The 13,911-nt window shown below is 31.3% G+C and overlaps 1 protein-coding gene across 1 annotated transcript in view; it reads left to right on the forward strand.

The window, feature by feature from the left end:
• The first annotated feature begins 185 nt into the window (after positions 1-185).
• The window catches only part of LOC145332641 (interleukin-1 receptor accessory protein-like 1), a 23,707-nt gene continuing 9,981 nt past the window's right edge, over positions 186-13,911 (forward strand). Inside the window, exons 1-7 of the mRNA XM_080177651.1 lie at positions 186-248; positions 645-692; positions 3,346-3,415; positions 3,880-3,927; positions 11,188-11,252; positions 12,548-12,572; positions 13,148-13,172. Of these exons, the coding sequence (XP_080033777.1) occupies positions 237-248; positions 645-692; positions 3,346-3,415; positions 3,880-3,927; positions 11,188-11,252; positions 12,548-12,572; positions 13,148-13,172 (293 nt within the window). The 5' untranslated portion in view covers positions 186-236. The remainder of the gene's footprint in view (positions 249-644; positions 693-3,345; positions 3,416-3,879; positions 3,928-11,187; positions 11,253-12,547; positions 12,573-13,147; positions 13,173-13,911) is intronic.

Consider the following 13,911-nt stretch of genomic DNA (forward strand, 5'->3'; position numbering starts at 1 on the left):
TAATCAATATGCCGGAAATTTAAAAGGAATAATTCTAACCCATACACAAAAGATAAATAAATTTTGCTCTCTTAACGATTGATTATTTGCATGTTTCATCATTTTTCTTGATTGCATTTATTGTCACTATTTTGTGTACAACTTGTGAAGACAATAATCCTTGTTATGTTGAATAAGATTTAGAGAAGCCATAGAGTACTTTAGTCAGAAATAAACAACCAAGCTACAATAATATTATGTTTCAAAAGGTGAATTTTATAAAGATATATCAATCAAGAATATTATCTTAATTGATTTATGCATATTGAATATACAAACAAATCATTTTTGTGACTTCTTTGACGTTGTTTAACTAAGAACATTTTTTTCGGGCGGTGGGGGGGGGGGGATACTTAGTAAAATGTCATGATCATAGAATAATTATAATGTAAAATTTGATGTTAAAAATAAAATAAAACATAACAATAAATTTAAAGTGAATGTACAGACTTTGAGGTAATACATATAGAACTGCCTTACTTCACTGTTAAAAGAATCAAAATTTTTAATCTATAAGACGATTCTAACATGCCTATTATGTCAAGCTAAATGTAGAAAATCTTCCCTTATAACAATATAATTTTAATATTTGAACTTTATTATAGATATATTTTCTTCTTTTTCTGGGAGTCTGCAATTTTGGAATTATAGAGGTAAGCATTCTTGCAACGTGTATTCTTTTTAACCAATACAAGTAATTCTGTAAGTCTTATCAATTACGAGAATGTACTTAAATAGCAGCAAAGCTGATATATGATACAAGGATGACAACATCCATAAGTAGCGAAGCACAAAAAATCGTGGATGGAAATACGTAAAAGTAGATTTAAAATGTATTTATTAAAAACAAGAATAGATTTATTGGAGAAAATAAACGCGAAACCTTGTTTTATTTTTAATGATGATGACAGTCAAAAAATTTTTGATACTGATATCCCAAAAAAAGTTTGAAAATGGGACCAAAAACATCAAATATATGGGATAATATGTAAAACATATAAAAATAGCCAAAAACCTGATAAAAGGCAGTCTGACCGCCATGGTTGTTTTCTTTAAACGACGGGAAATTTAATTTTGATATCTATAACTGAAAAAATTTTGAAAATCGGACCATAAACACTGAAGATATGGAGAATAATGTGAAAAATAAAAAAATAGCCTAAAACCTGCAAAAAGGCAGTCTGGCCGTCATGGTTGTTTTCTTTAAACGACGGGAAATTTAATTCTTATATCTATAATTAAAAAGTTTTTGAAAATTGGACCATAAACACTGAAGATATGGTGAAAATGTTAAAAATACAAAAATAGCCTAAAACCTGCAAATGGCAGTGTGGCCGTCATGGTTGTTTTTGTAAATGACAGGAAATTTAATTTTGATATCAATAACTGAAAAAATTTTGAAAATCGGACCATAAACACTGAAGATATGGAGAAAAATGTGAAAAATACAAAAATAGCCTAAAACCTGCTAAAAAGCGGTCCGTTCGCCCTTGATGTTTTATAGTTAATTGTGCTCCTTAATAATGGGAATGTTGTCAAAAAATTTCAGCCGTCTATCTTTAATAGGAGCCGAGAAAATCACGTTTTCCCTATTCTGTCTCAGACGGACGGAAGGACAGACGGACGGACGGACGGACATTTCGAATTATAAAGTAGCTTCGCTACTAATAAGATAATAAGGAAATAAGAAAAAAGAACAATAAAAGAGTATGAAAATAATAATGTAGGAGAAGTAGGAAAGAGAACAGATCTATAGTATAGATGTATATACAGACAACTACCTCCCTTCATTTTTCAAAGACCTCTTTCGTCTGCTTCTAAATAATTTTCTGCTACTTAGCTGTGTTAACATAAGCGATACCATTGGTTGATTTTCAATGATCCAATAGGAAGGTTGCACAAGACGATTGCGATGGGGAGATACAGTTAATTAACCCTTTCTCCCTCTAGTGTTTTACTCTAATGGAAAGAGATCAAGACGGGTCGAGGTACCCTCCCCAAAATAGTCCTAAACCTTCCCAATTTACCAATTGGCGCAATTTTATGTTGGCGGAAATTGGTGCACAGAATTGTTTAATACAATACTTAGCCATTTGGGACCAACCCTTTATAGTTGTTGAGAGCCACAAATACTAGGTAGAGAAAATTAAATTATTTATATTATTATCACTGGGGGACAGATAACTTTTTATACACAAACTAGCACTCATACATATAAACAATGACAATTTTATCCAAAAAAATTAAGCTTACAATATATTTTTATTTGAACAGCAACTTATGCAGTCAAGGACCTCCAAGCCTTTTTTTGTAAAGGGTGAATTGAGGGGTTCAAATGTTTTTTTTGTGAGATCTTTTGTACTTTAAACATTTTGAACGGGGTAAAATGAAGGGGTTCCAAAGTTTGAGGGGGCTAAATACCCCGTTACCCCACCTCCCTCTTTGACGTCTATGGAGTTGTTAAATTGTTTACAGTAAATAAGTTAGAAACGGACAATTCTAGGTATTTTAACTTGAACCGAAAATAGAATGAATAGAGATAGAAACAGACCATATTTATACATTAGCTGTGTTACTAAAGATAAACCTGGATTCATAAAAATAGTTAAAGCACAATCAATAAAAAAACAAGGATGACAACATCCATAAAAGCGAAGCACTGAAACGGTAGGACAAACGGACATTAACACTTGTATAGTGTCAGAACTGAATAATCATAATATAAATGTATAAGAGTCAAAGCAAAATTGTAAGTAAATTTGTTGAAAAACTGCTTGATTCAGGATAATGTTTATGGACATACTTACATTTTTTGGACTTGATTATAGAGTTGCTTCGCTTATTACATTATACTTTGTTGTCTCAAGAATCAATATACCAAAACTCATATCAATCGGATGATTAGATCACATAAATATTTGTTGTTAAAAAAGTAAAAAAATCAACATGTTTAAAATGGACGTACGGACATTTTGGTGATGATTAAATAGTTGCTACGCTATCGAAATCGTACCTAACTATTAAAGGAACACCATGCAAAATTTGAAAACGATAGGACAATTCTAACATGCCTAAATTAACAAAAAAAGCTATCCGTTACGGACGGACGTACGGACGGACCGACCCTAATTATAGAAAAGCTTCGCTTTTAAAAATGGTTAATTATTTATTATAAGGTTAAAAAGAAGCCTTGAATAAAAATGGGAAACTTTTCAAATCAGTATCAAGCATAATATCAAAATTTTATAACAGAACAGTTAGAAAAATCTTTTGAATAGCGTCAATCGAAAAAAAATTGTTTCGGAGGTTGCTGGAGATTTATGCGGTCTCCAACATTTCTGTGAATGTCCTCCATACCTCCAACCCGTTAAGCCAGGTACATAAATAAAATAGATGGTTGATAGATAGATAGTAAGTTTTAGATTTATCATATAAAGAGCTGAAAACATTAACACAATAATTACATTGAATAAAAAGATATTGAAGAATAAAATACTGCGTAAATAATATTGTACAGAATATTAGTTCTACAGAAAACTGCGCACATCATGACGTTCGGACAAATATCAATGCTACCCATTACACTTTAACTGTATAGTCCAACAATCTAGAAAAGTCCTAATTGTGCAGGAAGTTGTACCTTTTCTTTGCCAAGGCATTCCCCCAACTCTATCTATTAAAGTCAGGCAACAGTGAGAACAATTTTTAACGGTTTTAGTTATGACGCTGTGTTGAACTGAACTTCCCGAAGACGAGAGGCGGCGCTTTGTTTCGTGGGTGTGATACATATCTGTGAATCTACACTATTAAAAATTCGATAAATGCATCATTTTATTTTAGGCCACCTACACTTTTCCAAGCATAATTATAACAAGCAATATGGTTTAGGTAAGTTGCTTTTATTTATACACACTATTAGAGAGCAAAGTAAAAAAATTGTCTGCCCTCCAATCGTCTCGAGGGAAATACTCATAATTATCGTTGCAATGCAAAAAAAATAATAATTTTAGGTGCTTTCATTTCTACATCTTGTTGAAGTCACTTTGTAGTAAGGTTTTTTTTGTCTGTAGCAAAGGATCTCGCTAACCACGGGACGATATGGTCAGTGGCGTGCGAACCGAAGGGGGCATTTGGGGCAAACGCCCCCCCCCTGCCCCCCCCCTAGCAACCGCCCCCCCTGCCCCCCCCTAAATGTTAAAAAATGCCCCATTTTGCCCCCCCCTGGTCAACAAAAATGCCCCTTTTTGCCCCCTACCCTACAAAAAGCAAAACTATCCCAGTTTCCAAAAAAAAAGATCAAGAAATACTCAAAAAAAAATTTTTGGCGCTTCGCGCCAACCAGACAGTTACTATTCATTTAACCTTACCAAATTTTTTTATTAGTGTAGAAATTAGGTTATAATCTTTTTTCACTGAACATAACAAACCAGGTTATAGGAAGTATTTTATTTGGTATAATATAAACTTTTTCCTAAAGAAATTTTGTACATCCCCAATGATGATACACAAAATTACCCCTTATATAGATTACAATTAGTGGATGAAATGTATGGAAACTCGACTTAATTAACCAACCAATCAAAATTCCATTAAAGTCCCCAAAGTTGTTGAGCCAACGAATAAGAAAATTTTATATGAAATATTGGGGACTAGTGTAATAAATAGCCCAAAAACCCCTCCCTCCCTGCATATTTGAAGAAAAAAATTTGCGCTTCGCGCCCTTCCAAATGGTTTCTGCTATGAAATATTGGGGACTAGTGTAATAAATAGCCCAAAAACCCCTCCCTCCCTGCATATTTGAAGAAAAAAATTTGCGCTTCGCGCCCTTCGAACTGGTTTCTGCTATGAAATATTGGGGACTAGTGCAATAAATAGCCCAAAAACCACTCCCTCCCTGCATATTTGAAGAAAAAAATTTGCGCTTCGCGCCCTTCCAAATGGTTTCTGCTATGAAATATTGGGGACTAGTGTAATAAATAGCCCAGAAACCCCTCCCTCCCTGCATATTTGAAGAATAAAATTTGCGCTTCGCGCTTTCCAAATGGTTTCTGCTATGAAATATTGGGGACTAGTGTAATAAATAGCCCAGAAACCCCTCCCTCCCTGCATATTTGAAGGACAAGTAATTTTTTTTTATTTTTTACCCAGTTCATTATATCTTTGGTTTTTATGGTACGATAAATTTTTTTGAGGATTATAATATATATTTATTTCAACAGATGCTCTTTAAATCTACTTGTCTGTATTCTTATTAATGATTTTTGTGCTTTGCTACTTAAAGATGTTGTCATCCTTGTTGTCAAACAATAAAGAAATATTTAATATCATTTTTTCATATTAGGTTAATTTTTGGTAAATTATTTCCAAAATGAGTGTTTTTATCTCCCCCCCCCCAAATTTTTTTTAATGGGGTTATTCATCCTTCCTGCTGAGATTTTATAATATCCCCTTCCACCCATTAAAAATGTTTTGTGGTGGAGGGGGGGGGGGAAAGGTTAGTTTATCTTCTGTACTATTTTTTCGAAGATGCTTTCTAGCTCCCTTCCCTTCGGTCATTGCAGGGTGGGGAGAAGGGATGGGGGAGAAGAGATGGGGGGGGGGAAGAGGTGGGGGATATAAATGGGAAATAGGGATGGGGGAAGGGATGGGGAAGAAGGGATAAGGACTAGGAGGCCCATAATCAAATAATCCGATTGAGTATAGATTAATTCTATATTGTGTTGGATATGTTGAAACCGGTTTGTGGCCATTTCCCTCTCCCCCTTTATGGCCTGAAAATGGGGAACACTTTCGCTTTCATGAAAAATCTTAAAAATGGTTTCAATAAGTGGGCTCGTATTAACCCCTTAGCTGACGATAACGTCAACAGTCTTAAATAATTTATTTTAAAAATGTTTTTTTATTTTCATTTGGGGTTTATGGTTTTTAGTGTTGTTTTTTACGATTGTAATAAGTTTTTTTGTATTCATGTGATATTAATGAAATTTCATACAGAGACTACTAACTACTTTAACTAGCTATGTTTAAAATTTCATCGATCTACATTGAAAGGCCAACGAGTTAACGACACTCAAAGACAATCAACATTTTTTATTTAATAGTATAAAAAAAGACTTTTTTAAATGTAGTACCTACGGACAAAGATTGCAAAATTAAAGGGATTTAAACGTAAAAATTGATCATGAAGCATGAAAAACTGCGATTGTCATTTGTCTAAAGAATCTACACAAAAAATTTCAGACTCCTATCTTTATTTTAAGTGTTTTTTTTTGCACGAAAAGTTAACGTTAATTTTGTGAAAGGAAAAAAATAATTGATCCGAAATTTAAACGAAAATCCTACGGACAAAGATTACATAACTATAGGGGTTTAAACGTAAAAATCGGGCACAAAGCATAATAGAACTGCGATTCTTATTTGCCTAAGGAATCTACACAAAAAAATTCAGACTCCTTTCTTTAATTTTAGTGGTTTTTTTTTGCACAAAAAGTTAATGTAAATTTTGTTACAGGAAAAAAGTAATTGATCCGAAATTTAAACCTAGTAAATGAAAACTAGCATAAATCCTGCCATGTGGGTCTGCCCCCAACCCCTTACCCCTTACGAATAAATGAGGTCCATATTAGCAACCTAACTATACAACATGTTCTACCTTGTAAATATTTCCATGAATGAGGGATCTTTTATTTTTTCAGTACAGCTTTGCAACGGATAAATATCCGCTAGATTAAAATCAGTTCTCAGTCATACTGAAAAGCATCATATTACAGGCAATTTTCTCTCTATTAATAAACCTATAATAAATCAGGCAAACAATATTAAATCAGGACTAATTGGTACCCAAACTTTTATAACCATTAGTAAAAATTGGTTTGTAAATTACATTCGGTACCCAAAGTTTTATAACCATTTGTAAACATTGGACTGTAAATTACACTCAGTACCCAAAGTTTCATAACCTTTAGTAAACATTGGACTGTAAATTACATTTGGTACCCAAAGTTTTATAAACCTATATGGCTATATCCGCTAGATTATAATTGGTTCTCTGCCATACTGAAATGCATCATATTACAGACAATTTGGCACAAATATTGTAAGTAATTTAACGGCTTTAGAATCGTTTTACACGTTGTTTTTATGTTAAAAATCGTCCAATTTAACAATACTTTTCAACAAATATTAGTAATTTAATGGCTATAGAATAATGTCTTTTTAATCCTTTTTTACATTGTCTTTACGTTAAAACCGTCCAATTTAACGATACTTTTTATAAAAATATTTTTAGTAATTTAATAACTATAGTATAACGGTTTTTTTAAATAGTTTTTTACATCATGTTTACGTTAAAACCGTCCAATTTAACAATACTTTTTAACAAATATTGTTAGCAATATAATGGCTATAGAATAACCGTTATTTTAATGAATTTTTTTACGTTGTTTTTACGTTACAAACCATCCAATTTAACGATACTTTTTAACAAATATTGTTAGTAATTTAATGGCTATAGAATAACATTTTTCACTTCGTTTTTAAGTTTTTAACTCTTGTATTTCTATTTTAATATCTGCGGACAGCTGTCTATAATACGATGTGATAAATAACTATTCCAGTAAGGCTTCCAAACCGATTTATATCCGCTGGATAAGAACCTGTTCTAAGCCATATTGAAAAAGTCATGTATAGCATTGTATTACAGACATTTTCCCACAATTACTAAAATAAAAATCCTAAAGAATAATGTCAGTTTTTTTAGCACAGGCCTTCGGCCATTTGGAGCCCACAAAACTGGTTTTAATTGTATAATTTTCCATTTTAATATCCGTGGACAGCTGTCTATAATACAATGCAATAAATAACTATTCCAGTATGACTTCCAAACCAATTTATTTCCGCTGGATAAGAACCGGTTCTAAGCCATACTGAAAAATCATGTTTAGCTTCGTATTACAGTCAAATTTCCACATTTTCCCACGATTACTAAAATAAAAATCATAAATAATAATGTCAGTTTTTTTATCACAGGCCTTTATTACAAAACTGGTTTTAATCTTATAATTTTCCATTTTAATATCCGCAGACAGCTGTCTATAATACAATGCAATAAATAACTATTCCAGTATGGCTTCAAACTGATTTATATCCAATGGATTAGAACTGGCTCTAAGCAATACTGAAAAATCATGTTTAGCTTCATATTACAGTCAAATTTCCACGATTATTAAAATAAAAATCATAAAATTAATGTTAATTTTTTTACCACGGGCCTTAGGCACATCAGGGCCCACAAAACTGGTTTTATTTGTATATTTTTTCATTATAAATAACTGTGGAAAGCTGTCTATAATACAATGCGATAAATATATATTCCAGTATAGCTTCATGCAAACCGATTTATATCAGATGGATTAGAACTGGCTCTAAGCAATACTGAAAAATCATGTTTAGCTTCGTTTTACAGTCAAATTTCCAATTATTAAAATAGAAATAATAAAATAATGTTTAATTTTTTAGCATGGGTCTTAGGCACCTCAGGGCAAACAAAACTGGTTTTATTTGTATATTTTTTTATTCTAAATAACTGCGGAAAGCTGGCTATAATACCTATAAATACCTATTCCAGTATGGCTTCCAAATCGATTTATATCCGCTGGATTAGAACCAGCTCTATGCAATACTGAAAAATAATGTTTAGCTTGGTATTACAGTCAAATTTCCACAATTATTAAAATAAAAATCATAAAATTAATGTTAATTTTTTTAGCATGGGCCTTAGGCACCTCAGGGCCCACAAAACTGGTTTTATTTGTATATTTTTTCATTCTAAATTACCGCGGAAAGCTGTCTATAATACAATGCGATAAATACCTATTCCAGTATGGCTTCCAAACCAATTTATATCCGCTGGATTAGAACCAGCTCTATGCAATACTGAAAAATAATGTTTAGCTTGGTATAACAATCAAATTTCCACAATTATTAAAATAAAAATCATAAAATTAATGCTAATTTTTTTACCATGGGCCTTAGGCACCTCAGGGCCCACAAAACTGGTTTTATTTGTATATGTTTTCATTCTAAATAACCATGGAAAGCTGTCTATAATATGATGCGATAAATTGATTAATTTAAGCATGTTAGAATTGTCCTATAATTTTTAAACTATGGATTTCCAGCCAAAAAATTGTTGATCAACAGAGCAGTTACTCTTTAATTTATTTGCCTTGTGGCTTTTCTTGGATGTAATTAAATATATAGGTTTACAATTCAAATATTATGCTTATTTTATTCTAAAATCTTTTTATCATTTTTAGTCTTTTAAAATCGCTAGGATTTGTAGTTGCACTTAAAAAAAAGCGAATAATGAGATTTTCCTTTTATTATTGTTATTATCATAAACCGGTTAGAAGATATATTTTTCATGTCAGATATACTTTATCTACAACCAATAATCCCACCCCTTAAAACGCCCTTATCTAAAATTAGTATATATAATCAAAATGCCCCCCCCTAAAGCAAAGTGCCCCCCCGGGGCACTTTGATTTAGGGGGGGGGGCAAAATTTTACAAAATCTTCAAAATGCCCCCCCCCCCTAGACAAAGTACTTCGCACGCCACTGGATATGGTTCTCCTTCAAAATGTAGCTTCTCATAGGTCCAGTGAAGGTTTATTATTATTTTCGTCCAGCCCCATTTTTTTTTACTTTTTCTCTTTAAAACTAAAATTGAAAATAGACAGGGGTTAACATCCTACCCTACCCTTAAGTTCCCCCACAGAGCTATAGGGGCCAATCAATTAGTATTTATATATAAGCGAAGCAAATTAGTCTTTTACACCTGAAGATAAAATAAATGTGCGCAGAAAGAGAATACTCACAGTTTCCTAACAATCATTGAGTCTGTTGGATGGAAATACCTAAATTCTGTATAATCTTCACTACTATAAATACCAAAAGCACAGAAAACTCATGTTAGTTCGTATTAGTCTTTAATTACCATAAGAACCAGTCATAAAGATTCCAAGCAAATTTTCTAAACTTGAAATTATTGAGTTGTTAATATTAATTGTTTTTTAGCATAATATTTTGACAAGACAAGCTGCAATTAGTTACTAATAATTAGGATAAATCTAAACTAAAAATAATACTGGTGCTTTTACCGGCGAATAATTTGCGTAGGATAGTTTTATTTAGATGCTATATCTCTTGTCTCTGTTGTAATTACATGTTATCCAATTAGTTAGCTAAGATAAGTCAAGGTATTTGTTTCTATTAACTAAACAAGGTTCAAATATTCATCAATGGCAAGGGTCCAAAATTTTTAAACAAGAAGTTAGAAATCGAGAGGACAATTCTAACATGGAAATATTAACGATACTAACTATGTACATTCCATAATGAAAGAAAAAATTGGTTTTAGGAAATTGTAAGGTTCACTACTTGACTTATACATGTTTAACTATATCTATCATAAATGAGGGGTCAACAATTATTTATTCCATCAATAATGTGACAATAAAGCGAAGCTTTTCTATAATTAGGGTAGGTCCGTCCGTACATCCGTATCGGTTAGCTCTTTTGTAATTTATGCATGTTAGAATTGTCCTATTGATTTCAAACTTTGCATGGTGATTCCTGTAGTAGTTAGGTACGATTTAGAAAGCGTAGCAACTCTGTAATTTACCAGAATGTTCGTACGTCTATTTTAGACATGTTGATTTTTAACTTACTTAACCAAAAAAATTTATGCATTATGATTATACGATTGATCTCATTTTTGGAATACTGATTTCTAGGAAAAAAATGTACAATGATATAAGCGAATCATCTCTATAATCAAGCCTCAAAAATATAAGTAATAATTATTTCCTGAAACATCATCTTGCATGTACGTAGTTTTTCAACTAATTTACTTACAATTTTGTTTCGAATAATATACATTATTTTTTACACTCTAAAAGTGTTACTGTTCGTTTTTCCGTTTCAGAGCATCGCTTTTATGGATGTTGTCATCCTTGTTTGTCGATATTTTGTGTTGTTTTCATTGTCACAGGTTTGACTTTGACAACAAATATGTATCAAAATGTTGGTTTATATTAGAATAAATAGATACAAAAAATGTAACGTCTCATTAATCTTTAATTTAGTTGGTCAGGCTAAAGAGCTTCACTGTTGTGTGGCTCCATTCTTTACAGAGTTAATTTGGTTTAAGGTAATTTGTTACAAGCAGAGCAACACTAATATAGAGATGTTTTCTATCCCTCTGTTTGTGTGTTCTTTAATAAAGAGAAAAAGAATTTGTTGTTTCCTACAGGGATCTAAAGGATAAGACAATAGCTGATAAGTTGATGTACATCCACAAAGGTGATACACAAAATTACCCCTTCTGTAGATTAAAATTAGTGGATAAAACGTTTAAACACTCAACTCAATAAACCCACCAATCAAAATTCATTAAAGTCCCTAAAGTTACTGAGCTGAGGAATGAGTAAACGCTATTATAAAAGTTTGGAGACTAGTGCAATAATCAGCTCATTGTCACCTCTTTCTTTGTGTTTCATAGTAACTTTCTTAGGGAGTAAACTTGAAGTTGAGCTTCTTCATAATTATTGTTAGTTTATCTATCATAATCAAAACTATCTATCTGTCTTCTTTTTAAATCTCTTTCTTTTATTTCGCTCTCTTTTTATCTCGATGATTTTCATTTTTGCAAATATTAACCACTAAATATGTCTATTTTGAAAATAGTCAGGGATAAGTCAATACATTTTTTTAATTTCCCCAAATTAATTAAACATCATAGATGTATCTTAGTTTTTTTTACTTCTGACACTTAAAGTTAATTAAAATAGTATATAACTTTAATTGTAGAATATAAATTTAAAAATTTTGAATTATATAAACAATTGACCAGTTTAAATAAAAACAAGTATTTAAATTTTTATTGCAATTCATGATATTTTTAAGGTACATAGTCCTTCACTTAAGGCCTAGAAAGAAATTTGATTAGGATTAGGTCTTATATCCTTGATTAAAGTACAATATGGAACTTACATATTTAACATTTTGTGAAAGAAACTTGTACGACTTTATTTCTTTAGAAACATAGAAAATAGAAAATACATGTCTTTTCACTTATTTATAATCTGCAAAGTATTTTTAGACAACATTTTTGGTGCCTTTCATTTGATTTCTACAATAGTTGGGTATATTCATATATAGAAAAGGTTTTTTATCATTAAAATGTGTAGTCTCTACAATAAGCAAAGCACTAAAAGGATATTTGCTATATCCTTCTTGTCTATAAAATATAAACAACACGTTCGGAATATGATATTTAATGATTATATTCAGTGATTTCAATACCTGCCAAAAATTAAAAATGTAGCCTTTACATTTACATTTTAAATTTAACATTTTAAACATCAAATGACTAGAAATTCCTTTATCGATACTGCTTAACTGTATTTAAATGTTCTTTCTTCATGTTGCCATTTTGAATTTTAGGATGAAGAAATTTTTCCTTGGGACAAGGGATTATCAATTTATTTAATTAAATACAAATGCGTTACAATGTATCATTAGGATTTAAGAAACTGATGGATTCAACCTAGAGGGACTTCGGCCCTGTAAAGTTGGAGACGTAGTCATTTTTAGGCGGTTTCGCTCCGGTCGGCTTCAAGACAAAAAATAGTGGCTCTAATCAGGCTAAAGCTCATACTTGCGACTCTAGTATAAAACTTTACAAATTTATAAATTCATCATTCATGTCAAATACAATTTAAAAATGTAAACAATTTGGTTTTACAAATAAAACTTCATAGGATTATTTACCTTTAGAACTTTCCTTTTCTATTTCTTAATTGTGCCATTATCATCATGCATAAAGAGCATCGTCATTATGTCATTTGTAAAGGACGTATAAAAATTTTATGTTCACTGATAAACTTGGTGTTAAAATAGAAAGGAAAATGCAATTGTCAAACAATATTAATATAATTGTAAACTTTAGAGATTATACGTTAAAACTGGCTTTTAAAATTTTACAAAAACCCAATAAGGTTGTTTCAAATTAAGAAGATAAATAAATTGATATCCCTGTTATTCAGAACAGACATGCTATATTATACAGGTAACATTTAATTTTGTTTACAGGAGATTTCTCAGGTTTTACACCTTTAGTTCACGGACAAACAGGCTATGCCATAATGTAGTGATAGAGTAGCTGTGCTACTTAGAGAATTATAACATTGCTTTTTCTTTAATTAGATCCTTTTATATAACTATTGCTTCCTATTCTAAAAATGTTATATTTTGTTTAATCTAAATTTTATGTGAACAAAGAACTGTATTAATCTTAATTGGTTAGTTTAAATTTTCTACTCTTTGTTGTAATCTAAATAAAGTTAACGCAACATTTCTAAAACTAGAATTTGTCTGTGCGTCATTAAGTTAAATAAGTTAAGGATGATACGAACAAAATGAGACATGAATTGTTTAATTTAACCTGTGACTACGCCCCTTGGATACAGGCCCTTAAAAACTTTCCTGTACAAATAAAAAAATTTCTTAAAATAGCGGAACGTTAGTTCCAGCTATTTATGGATATCTTAGCTGACATACACAATGGGAGACATAAAGATTCAGTTTTATCTAAGCTGTTTGACTAAAAAGATGGCAGAAACTAGTGAGGAACACGAGTAGCTGACTGTAAAGCTTCTTCCAGTTGTCCGGCTGAAGCTGAAGCTGTTGAGCCATTGCAATAAGTTTAGATATTATTCATTTTATTGTGATTTATTTGTCTTAGTTAAACCTAATTATTTTAGTTCAGAGGTTCCTCAAGGTTCTTACCCATCTGGATTTCTGAACCT

This window comes from Acartia tonsa, chromosome 11 (genome assembly GCF_053477335.1).
Source record: "Acartia tonsa isolate MP-2025a chromosome 11, ASM5347733v1, whole genome shotgun sequence".
NCBI lineage: Eukaryota > Metazoa > Arthropoda > Copepoda > Calanoida > Acartiidae > Acartia > Acartia tonsa.